General features: G+C 34.8%; 1 protein-coding gene across 10 annotated transcripts in view; it reads left to right on the forward strand.

Moving 5' to 3' along the window:
• FOCAD (focadhesin) overlaps nucleotides 1-19,749 on the forward strand; it is a 302,205-nt gene that overhangs the window by 127,878 nt on the left and 154,578 nt on the right. For all 10 annotated transcript variants that reach the window (XR_013534562.1, XR_013534576.1, XM_078370173.1 and 7 more), the window contains 4 exons: nucleotides 1,337-1,441; nucleotides 1,862-1,963; nucleotides 2,477-2,607; nucleotides 4,481-4,607. Coding sequence is in view for 8 of the 10 variants with exons in the window: in XM_078370173.1 (XP_078226299.1) it covers nucleotides 1,337-1,441; nucleotides 1,862-1,963; nucleotides 2,477-2,607; nucleotides 4,481-4,607 (465 nt within the window). In the remaining 2 variants the exon portion in view is untranslated. The remainder of the gene's footprint in view (nucleotides 1-1,336; nucleotides 1,442-1,861; nucleotides 1,964-2,476; nucleotides 2,608-4,480; nucleotides 4,608-19,749) is intronic.

The raw sequence follows: 19,749 nt of genomic DNA on the forward strand, positions 1-19,749 counted from the left end.
TTGAGTTAATTTTTACATGTTGTATGAGAAAGGGACCCAACTCGATTCTTTCACATGTGGATATCCAGGTGTTGAATTCCAGCACTGTTCCTCCAAGAGATACTTCTTTCCTCATTGTTTTTTTCTGGGCATCCTTATCAAAAACCAATTGATTATAAATGTAAGTACTCATTTCTGGACTCCTGAATTCTATTTCATTGATATGTCTTTCTAATTTTATGCCAGTACCATACTGTTGTGATTACAGTAGCTCGGGTGGTAAATTTGGAAGTGAGAAGTTTGGGTCCTCAAACTTTGTTTTTCTTTTTCAGGATTATTTTGGATATTTAGCTTTCCTTGCTTTTACACATGCATTTATAATCAGCCTCTCAATTTTTGCAAAGCAGCAAGCTGGAATTTTGATAAATATTATATTTAATTTCAAGATTAATTTGAGAAATAGTTATGTCTTAACAAATATTATGTCTTCTGATTCATGAATGTATTGCTTTTTTTCATTTTGTGTTAAGCATACAGATTGAAATGAGGACTTGGAGGGAAATTTTTGTCCATTGGCTCCTTTATAGTACACTGACTTGACTTATTATTGGGGTAACCTAAATGAATATTTAATTATGTGAAATTTTATCATTTACATATCTTAAGTGTTGGCTATTCATTAGAACTTTAAACTTCTTGAAGCAGGATATATCTTTTTGTTTTTTTTGAGACAGAGTCTTGCTCTGTTATTTAGGCTGGAGTGCAGTGGTGCAATAATGGCTCAAGCAATGTTGACCTCCTGGTGTCAAGTGATCCTCCCACCTTACCCTCCTAAGTAGCTGGGGCTTCAGGTGTACAGTACTGTGCCCAGCTAATTGTAAAATTTCTTGTAGAGACAGTGTCTTCCTGTGTTGCCCAGGCTGGTCTTGAACTCCTGGACTGAAGCAGTGCTCCTGCCTTGGACTCCCAAAGTGCTGAGATTACAAGTGTGAGCCACCATGCCTGGCAAGGCAGGATGTATCTTAGCTACTATTGTATTTATCAGAAATTATGTGATAGTTGTTCAAGACAAACACTTCTTGATTGGTGTTCGGCAGCTAATTATAAAAATGGTAGAATACTAGTGATAGTAGAAATTATCATTAGCAAGTGATAGCTAACTGATACATTGTAAGTCTTCCAATTTATTCATATTCATATTACTCCTCTGGAAAAAAGAGGTAAATATTCCGTTATATATTGCTTTTTGGTAAAAAGGCATAATTTATATATATATGTATATATTTTTTCCTACTTTTCTTTTTTTACTTCAATTTTCTGTCGAACATAATTAATATATTTAAAAAATTCATTTTAGGTGCCAAATCTGATTCCAGTTTTGATGTTCAAATTAGGAAGACCACTGGAACCTATATTATATAATGATATATTGTATACTTTACCTAAGCTTGGTGTTCACAAGGTGAGTATGTTAATTAATTTAGTTGGGGGGGGAGTGCATCATGAAAAATACATTGAATTCTTTTTGGTATGATGAAATTTTGAGCCCCAAATTTTGCCATAATCACAATTTTTCTTGTTGAGCCAGGGGGTAATATCTAAAGACAAAAGTATTTATTACGGTATTTAAGAATTAATTCTTTTAAGTTACTTAATATCGAAGTTTTTACTTAGGCTATTCCTGAGATTAGGTCCTTATGTCCCCAGTATTGCTATCTAACCCTCCAACACTATTTTTCATCCTCTAAGAAGGTGGGTAATATTGAAGCAAGTTATCTTCTCAGTCTTCATTTTATAACAAGGGGTTTAAAAATGCTTTTGGTAACCTCGAGGTTGTCTGCATTTACGTTCATGCAGCTAGCATTTCTTCAATATTTTCTAGGTGTGTGTAGGACAGATTCTACGAGTAATACAACTGCTTGGAACCACCCCACGACTAAGAGCTGTCACTTTGCGCTTGCTGACATCTTTGTGGGAAAAGCAGGTAATTTCAGATACACACTTTAATGAGTATTAAATATATTCCTTTCACTGAAGGAAAATAATGATGTCATATATGGCAGTGCTCTTGTTTAGTGGTATTAATGAGTGGCATCAATGATTGCATTGAAAAATTTTTGATTTATTGTGATGCATTTGTAATAGTTGTGATTGACTTTCAGAGACATTGAGAATATAAAATTTTATTTTTTTATTTCTGAAATTTATCTTACGATTTGTTTGAGAAAGTAATGGAAATATAGTTATAAGTGCTTAGAGCCTTTGTAATTAGGGTGAGATTTAGCCACTTTCTTCTTGTTTTATGAAATCAACAGTACTTTGGTCTATAAGAAAATCCCCAGTAATCACAACAGCTGACTTCTCTGCTGATTAGAAGAACTACATTATAATTTGCAATGCAAATGGAGGGTTTGGAGGTGAAATGGCACATAAAAGAAAGTAATGATTATTCAACTCAAATTGGGAAATTACCTTTTTTGTAAAATTGCCTTTGTAGGACCGAGTCTATCCTGAACTGCAGCGTTCCATGGCCATGTCTGATATACCTTCTCTTTCGGTGGGCAAGGAAGTCCAATGGGAGAAATTGATTGCAAAAGCAGCCTCAATCAGAGATATATGTAAGCAGAGGTATGATGTCATTAACTCTTGGGAATGGATATCATAATATATTATTTTTTATTTATTTTTAATTGCAAGCAAGAGGCCAGAAAAGATAGGCAGAAGATATATGTATACTAATAATTTTTCAACTTAAATTTTCTGATTATAAAATTTAATAATATTGAACAATAGCTTTGAGAAGTATGTCTTTCCTTTTTGGGTCTAGTCTTATATCTAGGTTTGTAGGATATTTATATCCTTTTCTTAATAATTTAATGTTGCAGTAAAATGTGATGTTTTCCATTTTTCTGTATATGAATCCCTGAAAACTAAGCAGTAGACTGTAGTCATAAACTGTTCTTTCTTATAGTCTACCATTGTTTAGGGAGATAAGTAGTTTTAATAGGGAGACTTTATTTGTGACTTACTGCCTGGAAGTATTTGTAATTATAACAAGGAAGGAAATGATGATGAATGTTCATGTATGCTGTAAGCTTTAAGGAAACCATGAAGAAATTTGGAAGATGACCCTGCTGTTCTAGATTATGGGTTAATAAATAGGGTGGAGGTGACAAGACTGAAAACACAAGTCAAGCTCTTCCATATCAATTTTTTTTTCTTGCATGGGGTAAGACAAAAATGTTTATAGAGGAAATAGACTTGATACATTTGAAATAGTTGTAGTCCTGCAGTTTCTTTTGTTGATTAGGCCACTGTATTAAATTCTTGGTGGCATTATTCACATTTTTGATACTGACAGCAATGTGATTGCTACTTTTGGAAGTTCTATAGTGGATTGACCTAGATGTTGATAACATGGATGATTCCAGTTTCAAGTAAAGATTGGATCAGAATATATAGAAGCTAAGCCCTAGCAATTTTCCTCTTTTCTAAGTGGCCATCTTTTAGCAAAAACAAAAATGACCTTGGTGTCAAAGTTACCGAAAAAAAAAAAAAAAAAAAAAAAAAAAAAAGTTACATGTGTATAACCCAAGAATAGGGAGTTTGAATTTTATTGAGCTATTGGCATGGAAAAAATTTCAGAGATGAAAGTTACTGGCTGACATTCTTATTTTTATATAGTTAAAGCTGAGGCTCAGGATAGACTGAATATCAGACTAGTTCGGAGTCTACTGTTAACTTATTCAGTGTTCTTTAGGGTTCCTGCCTCCAGATCTGTGGGACACTGAATAGAATTCTGACAGGCAATTACATCAGTTTACATTTTGTTAACTAAAGAAAAGTATTGTTGAAAAGTAATAAGGAATTCAAGGAATAGACTTGCATAGCTATGAAATTAATGGTATTCTGGGGGCAGCACAATATATGTGGATTAGAAAGGAGAGGAAGGGGAGGAGAATGAGTGAATGAATTTAGCACAGTGCCTGGGATGAGATAGGAGCTCAGTTACAGTTATTATAATTTTTATCAATATCATTATTGTGATAGGTGTAACCCCGCAGTCACTATTGCTACTACCACAAATCATCTTCTTTTCTCAAATTCCTGCTTTTTTAATGAGTATCTGATACCATCAGGCAAGAATAGCTCTATCTTTATTGATAATCTCAATTAGGTAAGTTAGTTATTTTTACCGTTATTATAGCCTTGAGTTTTTCTCAATTTAGACAATAGGATTTGTGATTTAGGCTGAATGAAATTTGTTAAAAAGTGTCTTTTTGGGATATTTCTATATAAAAATGAGCAGAAAATTATAGCAGAAAATGATCATGATGCACATTTTTGAAGAAATACAAGACATGGTGTTAGTATTTGAGGCTTACTATTTAGTGGCACAAAGATATAGAAAATGATGGATGCTTTTTGTTTAGGTAGAAAACCTGGGAGTGATAATTGCTCTTCACTGTTAATTTTGCTTTTAAACTTTCATTTCTTTTAGGCCATATCAGCATGGTGCAGATATGTTAGCAGCTATTTCTCAGGTGTTGAATGAATGCACCAAGCCTGATCAAGCTACTCCAGCAGCATTGGTATTACAGGGTCTTCATGCACTCTGTCAAGCTGAGGTAGGCATTTTTAAATTGCTTTGAGTAATTTTGAAGAAAATCTTTAAAAGGGCAGAGTCGGTACAAGAATGTAAGATGAGATTCAAATAACTGAAAGTCTAAGTATTTATTCCCAGAGATTTTTTTTTTTTCCCCTGGAAAAGTGAAGCAAGTCTTACTTTACAGTTCTTTCTAGAAGGGAATCTTGAAACATCCAGTCATGTAGGCATTCTCTAGAGATGAAAGAAAACCAGACTTCAGGTTTTTATTTGTTCTTACTTTTTTTTTTTTAATGACAAAAGGGAAAGTTATACCTATCGGAGAACTCTAGAATATATTTGCCTCTTAATTTTGTGATTAGAGAGCTTTAGAAGCAGGTGAGGTAAAGAAATTTTTGTGGGCCAGTGACACTTTTATAGCTAACAAAAATTATTTTTTGCTAAAAGATTGAGAAAGAATCATTCATTTCTAGTGATTGGATTGAATAGGGTGGGTAAATGAAAAATTGCATGGTGGTATGCACCTGTCATCTCAGCACTTGAAAGGCTGAGGTAGGAAGATTGAGGCTGCAGTGAGCCATGATTGCACCACTGCATTCCAGCCTGGATGACAGAGGAAGACCCTGTCTGAAACAAACAAAAAAAAAAGGCAGATTTTAGCTACTATGGTCACAAAAACGGTAACTGTGTAAGGTGATATATTAGTTTGCTCCACTATCATAGCCATTTTACTAACTCTATGTATTCCATGACATTATGTTGTAAATCTCAAATATAAGCAGTAGAATATATATATTTAGAAATTGATGGACATTGGGATTGTTTCTATTTTTGGCTATTTTGAATATTGCTGCTATGAACATTTGTGTACAAGTGTTTGCAGGGATACATATTTTCATTTTGGGAGGCAAATCTCTAGAATTGGGATTGGTGGGTCATATGGTAACTATATTTAACCATTTGAGGAACTGCCAGACTATTTTCAAAAGTGGCTGTGCCATTTTACATTTGTACCAGCAGTGTAGGAAGATTCAAATTTCTCCATATCCTCACCAACACTTTCTTTTTTAAAGAAAGTAATTTTATTTATTTTTTACAATTTTGGTTTTTATTTTAAGTTCTGGGGTACATGTGCATGATGTGCAGGTATGTTACATAGGTAAACGTTTGCCATGGTGGTTTGCTGCGCCTATCAAACCATCACCTAAGTATTAAGCCCAAAATGCAGTAGCTATTTTTTTTAATGCTCTCCCTCTCCCCACCCCATCCCTTGACAGTTCCCAGGGTGTGTAGTTCCCCTCCCTGTGTCCATGTGTTCTCATTGTTCAGCTCCCACTTATAATTGAGAACATGCTGTGTTTGGTTTTCTGTGCCTGTGTTAGTTTGCTGAGGATAATGTCTTCCAGCTCCATCCATGTCCCTGCAAAAGACATGATCTCATTCCTTTTGATGGTTGCATAGTATTCCAGTGTATATATACTACATTTTCTTTATCTGGTCTATCATTGATGATGGGCATTTGGGGTTGATTCTATTTGTTTGCTATTGTGAATACGTGCGCATGTGTCTTTGTAATAGAAAGATTTATATTCCTCTGGGTATATACTTAGTAATGAAATTGCTGGGTCATATGGTATTTCTGGTTCTAGATCTTTGATGAATTGCCACACCGTCTTCCACAATGGTTGGACTAATTTACATTTCCACCAACAGCGTAAAAGTGTTTCTGTTTCTGCACAACTTGACCAGCATCTGTCTTTTTAATAATTGCCATTCTGACTGGTGTGAGATGGTATATCATCGTGGTTTTGATGTGCATTTCTCTAATGATCAGTAATGTTAATACAAAAACTTGTTATTACCTTTTTTTTTTAAACTATGGTCATCCTAATGAGTGTGAAGTGATATCCCATGTAGTTTTCATTTGCATTTCCCCAGTGATTAATAATATTGAGCCTCTTTTCCTATTTTTGGCCACTTCTGTTACCTTTTCAGAGAAATGGCTATTAAGATCTTTTGAATATTTTCTTCTTTATTGCTTTTAACTTCCCTGATTAGCCAGGTTACATTTCATTTCTATAGGAATGAGTAAAAGAATTCTCTCCTGATTCCTCTAAGTAAAGGATACTAGAAAACATGAGCTTAGTTTGTGTGCTTTTCACTGCAGAGGGAGCTTATCAAACCATAGGAGAGATCAGATGAACATTATGCTCTTCTTTCCTACTTGGTTCACATACAACACTGTTCCTTGTTTTTATATGAAATTAGCACACTGCTTTCAGCTGGAAAACTGATAGAGATGATTTGATAATATTTATAGCAGCAGTAGTATCTCTTGATTTACTGAGTACTTTCTATGATGTTAACATTATATACTACAGTCATATTTATTATTTAATTCTTGCAATTGGAAAATCCAGTTGCAACAGGCACTGCTTTCTTCTGAGAGGTTGACAAAAGTTGAATAACTGCCCAAGTTTATACAACTAAAACTTAGTAGTCAAGACTCAAACCCAGGTCTATCTTACTACTGTTTTTATTAAGCTAAAATTCACTTGCTGTCATTATGTGTTTTTGGTGGTTGTGTTTGTGTTCAGTTGACCTTGTCATGTGCTATTCAGGAAATATTTTTTTGAGAATAATATCTGGGCTTTTGTTCTATCCTTCTCCATTTCCTTTGTGATTGGTTAATGTGTAAGGATTATTAAGGCTTTGCCTAAAGATGTTAATGAAAAAGATGTTTTGAGCTAAAGTATATTAATTTTTAGTGTTTTACTGATTGCATATTACATTTTACATTTTAAAGGTGTGTTGAAGTGTTTTTATCCCATTTCCCAAGATGTTAGGTTTTTAAAGCATCACATTTACTTTTGGTAATGAAAAAAATATCACTCATTATTCTCTCACAAAGCTGTTTTCATTGTATTTTCTTTACACATTATTTCACAGAGTTTCTGTGTTCTCTAATTTACATTTTGCTAGAAAGATTTTCTTAGGTAGTGACATATTTTAATGGCTTTCATTGAATGAAAATATAAGTAATCAAATGATTCATTTTGATTGAATGTTTAAGTTGCTTCCCATTTTTCTCTCTTATTTATCTATTTATTGAGATGGGGTCTTGCTCTGACACCCAAGCTGGAGTGCGGTGGTGTGGTCATCGTCCCCAGCAGCCTCTATCTCTGGGTGCAAGGGATCCTCCCACCTAAGACTCCCGAGTAGCTGGGACTACAGGTGCATGCCACCATATCTGGCTAACTTATTTTTTGTAGAGACAGGGTCTCAGTACTTTGATCAGGCTGGTTGTCTTAAACTCCTTGGCTCAAGCAGTCCTCTCACCTTGGTCTCCCAAAGCGTTGAGATTATAGCCATGATAATCTCATGCCTGGCCTATGAGTACTTCTAAAGGATGTTTTTGAAATTGATCTTACTGACTAGGGATCTTATTTAAAGCTTTAAAACAATTATTCTTTGCTTTTTTTGGATACCTTTTTCTTTTAAAAGAGGATGAAGTTGTTGTTGTGTTGTTCTAGAGGTATGTGAGTTTATGGTTGTAAGTATACGAGGGATCCTCTTTATATCATAATCTTGTAAAGATTACTGTCTATTCCAGAAGATGTTCAGATAGAAGGACTGACAGCCTTTCAGCAGTGTTCAGCCCAGTTTTCATTTATTCATTCTTTGGTAAGCAGAGATGGTGAGGAGAGCAAGGGAAAACAAGTTGGCCCAGCTTTCCCTTCAAGCCCTGTCTGTTGCAACAACAAACATGAGGTAAAGATTTCTGTGGGTAGGACACAAAGTGTGTTAATCTTAAAATAAAAATATTAAAAACTTGAACCAGGCTGTGCAAGGATCGCTGTATTTAAAGATTTATGAGACATTTTTGACCTTCTAGGAGCTCACAGTGTGGTAGAGGAGACATGGTGTTAAGTATACTACCTGTATTTAAAATTTAGAAATCATTCAGAGGAGAGATAGAAGACATATCAACAGAACATTTCAGAACTCGAGCAGCATCCTCAGGTAGCAGAGGGAGAGATTAGGAACTAGAGGGAAGAGGCTCAATAACTCACCTATACGTTTCTTTTTTTAATATATTCTGTGATATTGAGATATAATTCACAAATATACAATTCACCTATCTATAGTGCATAATTTAGTGACTTTTTGAATAGAGTTTTGAAAACCTTACCAAAATCAATTTTAGAACACTTTTCATTACCTCAAAAAGAAACCCACATCCCTTAAGGATTGAACCGTAATCCTCCTATACCTCCCAGCCTTAGGGAACTATTAATCTACTTTCTGTCTGCATAGATACACCTATTCTGGACACTTTGTATGGAGTCATACAATATATTGCCTTTTATGTTTAGCTTTTCAAGTGGCATAATGTTGTCAAGGTTCGTTCTTGTGGCTACATGTATTAATACTTTTTATGGTGCCTTTTTAGGGTTGAGTAATATTGTATTATATGGCTGTATCAGTTGACAAACATTTGGCTTCTTTCCATTTTTTTGGCTATTATGAACAATGGTGCTATGAGCCTTCATGTACAAGCTTTTGTGTAGGCATACGTTTCATCCTTTTTTGGTATATATCTAAGAGTGGAATTGCTGGATCATACATTAATTCTCTGTTTAACTGTTTTGAGTCATGCCAGACTGTTTTCCAAAGTAGCAGTACGTTTTATGTTCTCTCCAACATAACGCTTTTCTTCCGTTCTCCTGAAATAAGGCAGATCCTCCTGGGTAGGCATTGCCACTGAAGCTTTATTATCTGTTGACTTCATTCATTTTTTTTCATTTTTCATTTTTGTGGGTATATAGGAGGTGTATATATTTATGAGGGTATGTGAAATGTTTTGATACAGCCATGCAACATGAAATAAGTACATCATGGAGGATGGGGTATCCATCCCCTCAAGCATTTATCCTTTGAGTTACAATCTAATTACACTCTTTAAGTTACTTTAAAATGTACACTTGAGTTATTATTGACGATATTCACTCAATTGTGCTATAAAATACTTCATCTTACTCATTCTATTTTTTCTTTGTACCCACTCACCATCCCTGCCTTTCTGCCAGTCCTCTACTACCCCCCCAGCCTCTGACAATCATTGTTCTACTCTCTGTGTAACCTTCGGTCTCATTCAAAACTAAAATGTAGATGATGTGGATAATCATTTAAAAATAAGAATACAATTGTTTATACTCTTCCCTAAAGGAGGGTTACCAGGAAAGAGGACCTTCTCTGGTTAGTTGCTTCTTCTAACTTCTCTGAGGTATTATTGCCTTGCTGCTCAAAGTGATTTCATTACCTACCCTTGGCAGAATGTGAGCCCTTGTTTTAATAGGTGCCATCTTTAAAAAAAACATTTATTGTGTATACTTATGGTTTGCAGTATGACGTTATGGGATACACATAGGTAGTAAATGGTTACTGTAGTTGAACAAATTACCGTATCTATCATCTCATATAGTTAACTTTTTATGATAACAACTCAAACCTACTTATTTAAGAAATCTGCTTAGCATATATCCCTAATGCAACACAATTTTATTAACTTTAGTCCTTATTTTGTACATTAGAGTTCTAGACTTGTTCATGCTACATATATTCTACTCTGTATTCTTTAACCTATATCTCCCCACTTCCTTACCATAACCCTACTCTCTATCTTACCCCTAGTAATCACTGTTTTATCTTCTATTTCTGTATATTTCATTTTTTAAAAAAAGATTTTACATATAAGTTAGATAATTGCAATAGTTTTCTTTCTATGTCTGGCTTATTTCACTTAGCATAATGCCCTCTAGTTTCATTCATGGTGTGGCAAATGGAAGGACCTCCATTTTTAATAATACTCCATTGTTAATGTATATTACATTGTCTTTATCCATTCATTCATAAGTGGACACTTAGATTGTTTCCATATTTTGGTCATTGTGGATAATGCTTTAAAAAACATGAGAGTGCAGGTAATTTTATAAGGCCATGGTATCTTTATGAGGTAGTGACTAATGAACGTGGGAATGCAAATGTCTTTACAAAGTTGCATATGCTCCTTTGTGTGTATACCCAAAAGAGGGATGGCTAGGTCATATGGTAGTTTTAGTTTATTTAAGAACTTCTGTACTATTTTCCGTAATGTCTGTACCAGTCTGCATTCCCACCAATAGTGGAATAGGGTTCCCTTTTTCCATACCTTTGCCAACATTTATTATCTCTTAGGTTTTTGATAATAGTAGTCCTAAAGGGTGTGAGGTGATATCTCATAGTGGTTTTAATTTGAACTTCCCTCATGATTAGTGATGTTGAGCAATAGGTACCATCTTTCAGGAGTAACTCATAGCAGTTCTTAATGGTTTAATGTTTATGATAAAAAGGATGTTTGTCCTAGTATAAAAACCACTAACATTTATATACATAAAAGTTTAAAAACTTACTGCTTTTCTTTGATTATTATAGGATTAATATTTTTAAAATTAATTCCAATATTAACTAAAGATAAACATACAAATATCTACCTTCTCTTGGGGAAAGCTCTCCTAGTACCTGGCCTGCTTTTTACATGGCAGTGACTACTTGGTGCTAAGTGGAAGTTAGAAGGTTCCTTTAGATGAGTGTGTTTTCTAATTTGGTGCACTTCTTTAGGCTTGTAGATTTACATCATCTGCCTAACCCAAGTAGTCCTTGGAAGTCTGTTCTTTATCTTATCATTACAAATAACTTACATGTGATCTCAATTTGACTTTGTAACAACTCTCTCTTCAACTTCCCAAACTGCTCTTCAAAAAAAAGTTGTATGATTGACCAGTAAACATATAGAAAAATGTCAGCATCACTGGTCATTGGGAAATGTGTACACCACTGAATCAATGACAATACTAAATATTGGAGAATATATGAAGTAATTGGATATTTCATATATTGTTGGCAGGAACGTAAAATATACAACTACTGTGGAAAAGCATTGTGCAGTTTCTTATAAATATGAACATAAATCTATCTGATGATTCAGCATTTCCACTTCTAGATACCCAAGTAGATGAAAACATGATCAGGTAGAAGACTTGTATGGAATGTTCATTTCAGCTTTGTTAAGGATAGTGTATTTGAAAACAACTCAATTTTCTTTATTCAGGAATACTGTGCAGCCATAAAAAGGAACAAGAGCATGTCCTTTACGGGGTCATGGATGGAACTGGAAGCCATTATCCTTAGTAAACTAACACAGGAATAGAAAACCAAACACTGCATGTTCTCGCTTATAAGTGGGAGCTGAACATTGAGAACACACGGACACTTAGAGGGGAGCAGCACACACTGGGGCCTGTTATCAGGGAGGGACAGGGAGAGCATATGGAAGAATAGCTAATGTATGTTGGGCTTAATACTGAGGTGATGAGTTGATCTGTGGAGCAAGCATGGCACACATTTACTTACATAACAAACCTGTCCATCCTGCATGTATACCTTGGAACATCACACAGTGGGGTCTGTAGGGGGGTGGGGGGCTAGGGGAGGGATAGCATTAGGAGAAATACCTAACATAGCTGACGGGTTGATGGGTGCAGCAAACCACCATGGCACACGTATACCTATGTAACAAACCTGCATGTTCTGCACATGTATCCCAGAACTTAAAGTAAAATGATAAGAAGTTGAAGAAAAAAGAAAATAACTTTGAATATCCATCATCTGGTCAATGGAATTGTTGTATATTTGTATAGTAGAATACTGCTAGCAGTAAAAAGGAATGGACCACTGCTACTTGCAACAACACAGATATATCCTGAAAACATGTTCAGTCAAAGAAACCAAACACAGAAGAGTCGATATACTATGTGATTTTTTCCTTATGAACTTCGGGAATAGGCAAAACCAATCTATGTAGATAGAAATCAGAGTAGTGGTTGTCTTGGGTGAGAGTAGGGAGATAGATAGAAAGAGACAGAAGGAAATTTTCGGAACTGTGGTTTATATTTGCACCATCCAGTATAATAGCTGTTAGCCACATTAATGGCTAGTGATCACTTGAACTATGGCTAATCCCAACTGTGACGTGCTATACATGTAAAATATATAACCTTAGTATGAAAAAGTAAAACCTAATTGATAATGTTTTAAAAATTGATTGCATATTGAAGTGAGAATTTTTGAATGTATTGTGTCAAAATATATTTAAAATAAGTTTACCTTTTTTACTTTTAGATGTGATGACTAGAAATTTTAAAAGGATACATGTGGCTCACATTGTATTTCCTTGGTCTCTATTTTAATTGAGGTGCTAATTATACCTTTATACCTATATTTGTATACTTGTCAGGATTTATCAAACTGTATAATTAAGATCTGTTCTTTTTCCAGTATGTTGTTCTACTTCAGTAAAACAAAACTATAAAAGCTACCTTTTTTTTCATGCCATGGACCATGTTTGGGATTTGGTGTACATTATATCCTCTATTAAAATTCATAATAAATTTGTAATGTAGGTGATATTTACTAGTCGGTTTAGAAAGTCTAAGTAAAATACCCAAATTAACATGGAAATATGTGGTAACATGGAGATTTGGAGATATCATTTCATTTGACTTGATAATTCTTGTGTTTTTGCATTTGTATCATGTTGCCTTACTAATTTTGATAAAAGTGTGAGTATACTTCACGAACAATTTAAATTTTACTGTCAGCCATTAACTGATTTCTCTACCTGTGCTCCATGTGGGGTGAATGAGTCATAATATTTCTGAAAGATAATTTGCTAACTGCATAGGAATCAAGTAACATTGCTGCTGATGTTTCAAGGAGAAAAAGAATGTTCAGTCTAAACAAATTGTCCAGGGTTGGAAAAGAAACATAGGATGTGCTGAAATTAAAATCAGTACATTGTACTGAAAAAGAGAGATCATTAACTTAATGTTTTGTCGCCTAAAGTCTTGAGATGGGAATGTGAGGCAGTGCTAGTCCTGTGTTTTCCTAATCAGCTGTGAGTCTGGTGTAGCAAAAATTAATAGGCGTTGCAGGATCATGAAGAAAAGCTCTTTCATCTAGCCCAGCTCCAAGAGGGTGTTATATTTTCAAAGCAGAGCATTGTACAATTGAGCAATAGATAATGGGGCGGGGGCGCCCATTCCTGGGGATTCTTGACCGCTAGAAGAGTTCATTTGAGGCCATTTGTCACGGCAGTGATTTCCCCGGAAATACCGTGTGCCAAGGTTATGTTTTGGCTATTCTATCCCCTTTTATTTATTTACTTTCTGAAATCATGGTGGAAGATAGTTGTCCCTGCCCTCTCTCACCATCATAACCCTTTGTCTAGGGGCTCCTTTGGAGCACCATGGGGTGGGAATGATTTTCAATGGGACTCAGCAGGTTTGGAAGGTTTTAGGGAGTTAGTGTGACATAAAAATGGCCAATAGAAATCATGCATTTGGTTTAAGTATTTTTTAGCGTGGTAAATATAATTTAATATGGAAATGTGATCTATTGTCTGATGGCAGGTTTTCTCAGCTGTGTACAGTAAGGCTTCTGTCGCCTACTGTGGATTCAGTATTTATTACACTCTGGAACCTCTTTTGTTGTTCTTATGTTTTGTTTGTGGAACTTATAAAGGTGGATTGCCTGTCTAACCTTGTAGAAGAATTTATTAAATTTAATTTGCTATGCATTAGAGAATGAATTTGTTGGTCTTTTTGAACAGCATTCTATGTTACTTGTAGTTGGGGCTTTTTTTTTTGGTGCCTTCGGTTCTTCCTGGGCATGAAAACTCTTTTTGTACATTTGTTGAATCTATTTCCATGCTGAGCTTTTTATATACTACACAATGACTCTTTGCAGTCGAAAGTTGTAGTTTGGGCTTCTGTTTAACTTTAAAAGGACAGCAGGAACTCACCTTTTATTAGCATTCACTTTGTCACCCTGCAAGTAGGTTTTTAAGTATGGTTTTTAATTATTGAAATATTAACTAACTATTATGTTTGTGTAATAGAATCCCATTCAGTACACATAAGTCATGTACGAAATGTATAGAGAAATAAAAAATAAAAGGTTTGTTGCTTAAAAAGAAAACAATTACGTTAACTTCTTTAATTTTTTTTTTAAAGAAAACATTTCGAGATCATGGAAAGTTGAGTGCTATATCCAAACTTATAATGGGAAAATTTTAAATGGAGGTCTTAATATTTTACCACTTAGAATTTTTGCTTCTCTCCTTCAGTCCCCTTTTCTCTGCTCTCTGCCCTTTAGCATTCCTGTATTTGTTATGATCATTTAAGACACTTTACTCTGAAAACTTACAATCTCAACTTTTGAAGTTGCTATACTACATTTAGAATCTCCATTGCCCTCTGTACTTCGTTTTTATCCATTTTGGGGGTTTATTTTGTGTCCCAAGGCTTTTTTATGAAAAATTTTCTCACTTGAATCGAAATCATGGTCTCTGAGGATTATTGGCTGATGTGAGTAGTCTGTGACTGAACCTGAAGGCTGTTCAGGGTGTCCAGCCGTGAGTTTCCGGCTCTCAGTCGCAAACCGAGGGCATTCTTTAAAAGATCAAACGAGTTGGACACTGGGAGGGTTTTAATGATGCCAGTTAACATCAGAGGAGCTGGGCTCAGTGGTTGCAAATTGTGCTCATCTGAATAAATGCCACTGAGCTGGAAATAATGACATGACTAAAATGATGGTAATTGTGTGCTGTTTAGCCATTCCACTGAATAAAATATATTGGTTTAAGCTTATATAAGGGGTAGGTTTTTTTGGGGGGGGTGGGGGCAAATGGGAACAGGGAGTATAGAGAGGGAATCACTGAAGGAGGGCAGTAGACTAAATGACGTTAATGTTTTCAAAAAGGTTTTGGAACTTGAAATCTGATTGGAAGCATTATTTTTGTACAAGAAAGTAATAATGCTTCCACTGTTACCTAAATTAGGTCTGTTTTTAAAAGCATTTTATTCAGCATGTACTCACAAATGATCTAGAATTAAACTTTTATAAACAGTAGTGTTATTTGTAGGACTTAAACTCATTTCTATGCTGTGTAAACATCTCCATAAGAACAGGAATATCCCACCTTCTCCATGACTAGGATAAAATACCACTAAGAGACTCATTTCTAAAAACTCTAGTTATTCCAAATTAGACTTAACCTTGATTAGCTGAATAAAATACCTATAATGAAGGTATTTCATTCTACCTTGCTTAAGGGACATTTGGAATTAAGACAGGAAGACTGGTAAGTCTTTTCATAGGTATATTGTTTATCAGAAAGCCTCATTAGCATGCATGTAAGCCCTGAAATTGTATTTAAACAGTGCAACATACATATTTTCTTTTAAAAGTTGTTTATTTTTAAGTTTTAGAAACTTTATTATTGAAGGAAAGGATTTCTTAGAGTTTGTGGACTGTACTATTGGTTGGAGTTCATTCTAAAGCCTTTTTCATGTTTTGAGTATACATTAGTCATCTTTTGTGATTTAGATGACATATAGGTCCTGCTTTCTGTTTTTTTTGTTTTTAGTTTTTTAAATTTTGAGCTTCATTAAAAGCTGGGCTTATTCCTTTTCACAATATCCTACAATATCCTACAATGGGTTATCTTACAACCCATTATTTTAAACTAATGAAAACTTAACTCTGATTGGAAAAACAAACAAACAGATATCTAATAAAAACTACACTTTAACTTCATCCTTTATGCTTTTTATCTTTTTGTTGTTATTATTTTTGATAGTTTTATTTTTTAGTTTTTCTACTAAAGATATCATGAGTAGTGTACATACCACAATTACAGTGTTACAATATTCTGTATTTGTGTATTTACTATTACCAGTGAATTTTGTATCTTCAGATCATTTCTAAATGCTCTCTAACACCCTTTTCTTTCAGATTGAGGAACTCATTTAGCATTTCTTGCGAGACATGTTTGATGTTGATGAAATCCCTCTGCTTTTGTTGGTGGGGAAAGTCTTTATTTCTCTTTTATATTTGAAGGATATTTTTACTGGATATACTATTCTAGGATAGATCCTCTTTTTTCCTTCAGCACTTTAAATATGTCATGCCACTCTCTCCTAGCCTGTAATGTTTTCACTGAGAGTCTGCTGCTAGACTTACTGGAACGATTTTATATGTTATTTGTTTCTTTTCTCCTCTTGCTTTTAGGATCCTTTTAAATCCTTAACTTTTGGGAGTTTGATTCTTAAAGTCTTGAGGTAGTCTTATTTTGAAAGCGGCTTGATATGCTGTAACTGAGTGTACTTGAATATTGATATCTTTCTCTAGCTTTGGAAAGTTCTCTGTTATCTCTATAAAAATCTTTTTATTTTGACCTTTGCAGCTCCTCTAGGCTAATAACTCTTAGATTTCCCTCCTCTGTAGTTCATATATACAGCATGTAACGAAAAATACATATATGCTAGTGTGCTACTAGTAGCAGCTGCTATTAATAAATAAGGGATTGAAGAATAATGGCTTAGAATTGGAGAGACAGTATTTAGCTATGGAAAATTTAAGAACCACTTAGGACTGGTTAGGGTTTAGAATCAGCAGTTGCAGAGCAATATTAAAAGAGGATTTGATTCTAAGAAATGAAAGACAACCTTGGGCCAGGCAAGTGAACCTGCTTTCTAAGCCGACTCCAGTTCCTTGAAAAGTTAAACATAGAGTTACTATATGACTCAGAAAGCTCATTTCTAGGTATATACCGAAGAAAAGTGAAACTATATAGACTACACACTAAAACCTATACATGAATAGCATTATTCGTAATGGCCCTAAAGTAGAAACCACCCATATGGCCATTTAGCCAGCTGACCTTTCTTTATTTGTATTTAATCATTCATGTTTATTTCTTCAACTAAAATTTGTGTACCTGCTATGCATAAGGTGCTTTTAGATGTTACAGGTTTAATGAGATAAAGAGCAGACATGGTTCTTACCTTCAGAAAATTTCCATTCTAAGTTGGCTGCCTGACCACATACTCATTTAGCAATTTTTTTTTTTTTGAGTCAGCATCTCACTCTGTCACTGAGGCTAGAATGCAGTGGTGCCCTCTCGGCTCACTGCAATCTCTGCTTCCCAAGTTCAAGAGATTCTCCTGCCTCAGCCTCCCGATTGGCTAGGACTACAGGCATGCTACGAAGCCTGGCTAATTTATTTATAGTAGAGATGTGGGTTTCACTCTGTTGGCCAGGCTGTCCTCAAACTCCTGACCTCAGGTGATCCGCCCGCTTTGGCCTCCTAAAGTGCTGGGATTACAGGTGTGAGCCACTGTGCCCAGCCTCATTTAACCATTGTTGGTACACTTACCTATTTGCAGTTGTGATGAAATCTACAAAGCAAATCTAAGTATCTTTGGGAATATAGAGGATTTAAACTAATCTGAGAATGTCAGTAAAATTCTTATTAATAGTGAAACACTTTTTAATCATTAATAATGAAGTTAATGTGGTGGGTTTATTTAGTGATTTTTGTTTCTTTTTCATGAAATTTTCTTATTCCTTAAGTTTGTGTCCTTCTCCTTTTATTCCATGCCTCCTTGTATATTTGACATCTTGACTTACTGTAAATATTTATTTTTATGTTTGTATTTCTGTGAGCTACTTTGGGGGCATAATCTTTTTTAAATTTCTTTCATAATCTCTAGTCCTAGTCCTTAATAGAGGGCTTAGTTTATTATGAGACTTCAGTGTCTGCTTGTTTATGAGACATTTTGAATTGTCTAGGAAATCTCTGATTTCACGATCTTTCCCCACCCCCGTCTCAATCAATTTCTACTTACCTAGAATATGCATATTGGTTTCTAAAGTATTTTTATTACATGACACACATTTGTTCAAAAATCAGAAAATATCGATTAGCAGAATTAGAAGCAAATTACCCATATGTTACTATCCAGATATAACTGTAATAATAATTTACCATATATAATTTCATGCCTTTTTCCATGCATGTCTGTATGTCTGTGGATATTTTTAGAAATGAGATTGTAGTGAGCATATTTAGTATAACCTGATTCTTCTCCTTTTGATACATTTTGTGCTTCACTTCCTGAATATGTATATGGCAGGTGGTATATCATGTATTTTCCATTTACTAGTGTTGTCGTGCATTGTCCATTTGGTAGTCCTTTATTGACGGATATTGGATTGTTTCCAATTTTTTTACTTTCATTTACAGTGCTGCATTGATCAGCTTTAGAGCTGAACCATAGCACGTATCTCTTTTTATTTCTTTACAATGAATTTTTAGATAAGGGTCTGCTGGTCCAAGAGAGTTCTCTCATATGAACTCCTACCTGTATTAAAAGGAGTGCTGCTTTCCTTATAAGTTCTTCTACATAGGATATAAGTTATTTATATGTGTCTTCATATTTGTTTTGTAAAACATGGTTGGCCATCATAACCAAATTCCTGATTCTTTCATTTATGTACTAAATGTGAGCTGTGTGCAAATTTGAACATAATAAGCATTATTGATGATTTGTTTACAGTTATCTGAGGATAAACTACATGATGCATTGAAATAGAAAAAAGGAAATTTCAAATGTTTATTATGGTGTTTTTGCACTAGAAATTTGCATTTACTTTCTAATAATATGGGCTTGGGGATTTGTAAGGAGGAGTCCTCAGACATCTTCTAGATTCAAGTTAGACACTTACGTGCATTTCTCAGGGATTTCAGGCTAGAATCTGACTGTTTAGTCATTGTCTTGGAGAGCATTTCCTTAGCCACGTGTGCCCTGTCCATTCATCTGTGTCTACACTTAGGTTTCTGAGGGTTGAAGCTAAGAAATCACTGTAAAGAAATGGATATACTCTTTATTCCTGTGTAAAGTTTCTGCCCACTTTTGCCTTTTTCACCTCCTGGAGATTAGGCTGCACAGAGTCAAAGGAAACTTCCGAATGTCCTTTATTCTCTTTCTTAAAGCTTAAAAGTAGAGACAACCTAGATGGAAACAGCCAGCATCTTGGTGTTCCTCTTTCCCTTTCAGTGGACTTTGTCAGCTCCAGCCACAAACTATTTTAGCAGCCAAAAGTCCACTACATAAGAGTAAGGATTAAAGAGAGTGAAGGAGAAAGGAGAGCTTTTGCAGTCTCTTTAATTCTAATTTTAGGCCTGGGAGCCTTCTTCAAACTATATTGTGGGAGTTTCT

The sequence above is a fragment of the Callithrix jacchus genome, chromosome 1 (genome assembly GCF_049354715.1).
Source record: "Callithrix jacchus isolate 240 chromosome 1, calJac240_pri, whole genome shotgun sequence".
In the NCBI taxonomy this organism is placed as follows: Eukaryota; Metazoa; Chordata; class Mammalia; order Primates; family Cebidae; genus Callithrix; species Callithrix jacchus.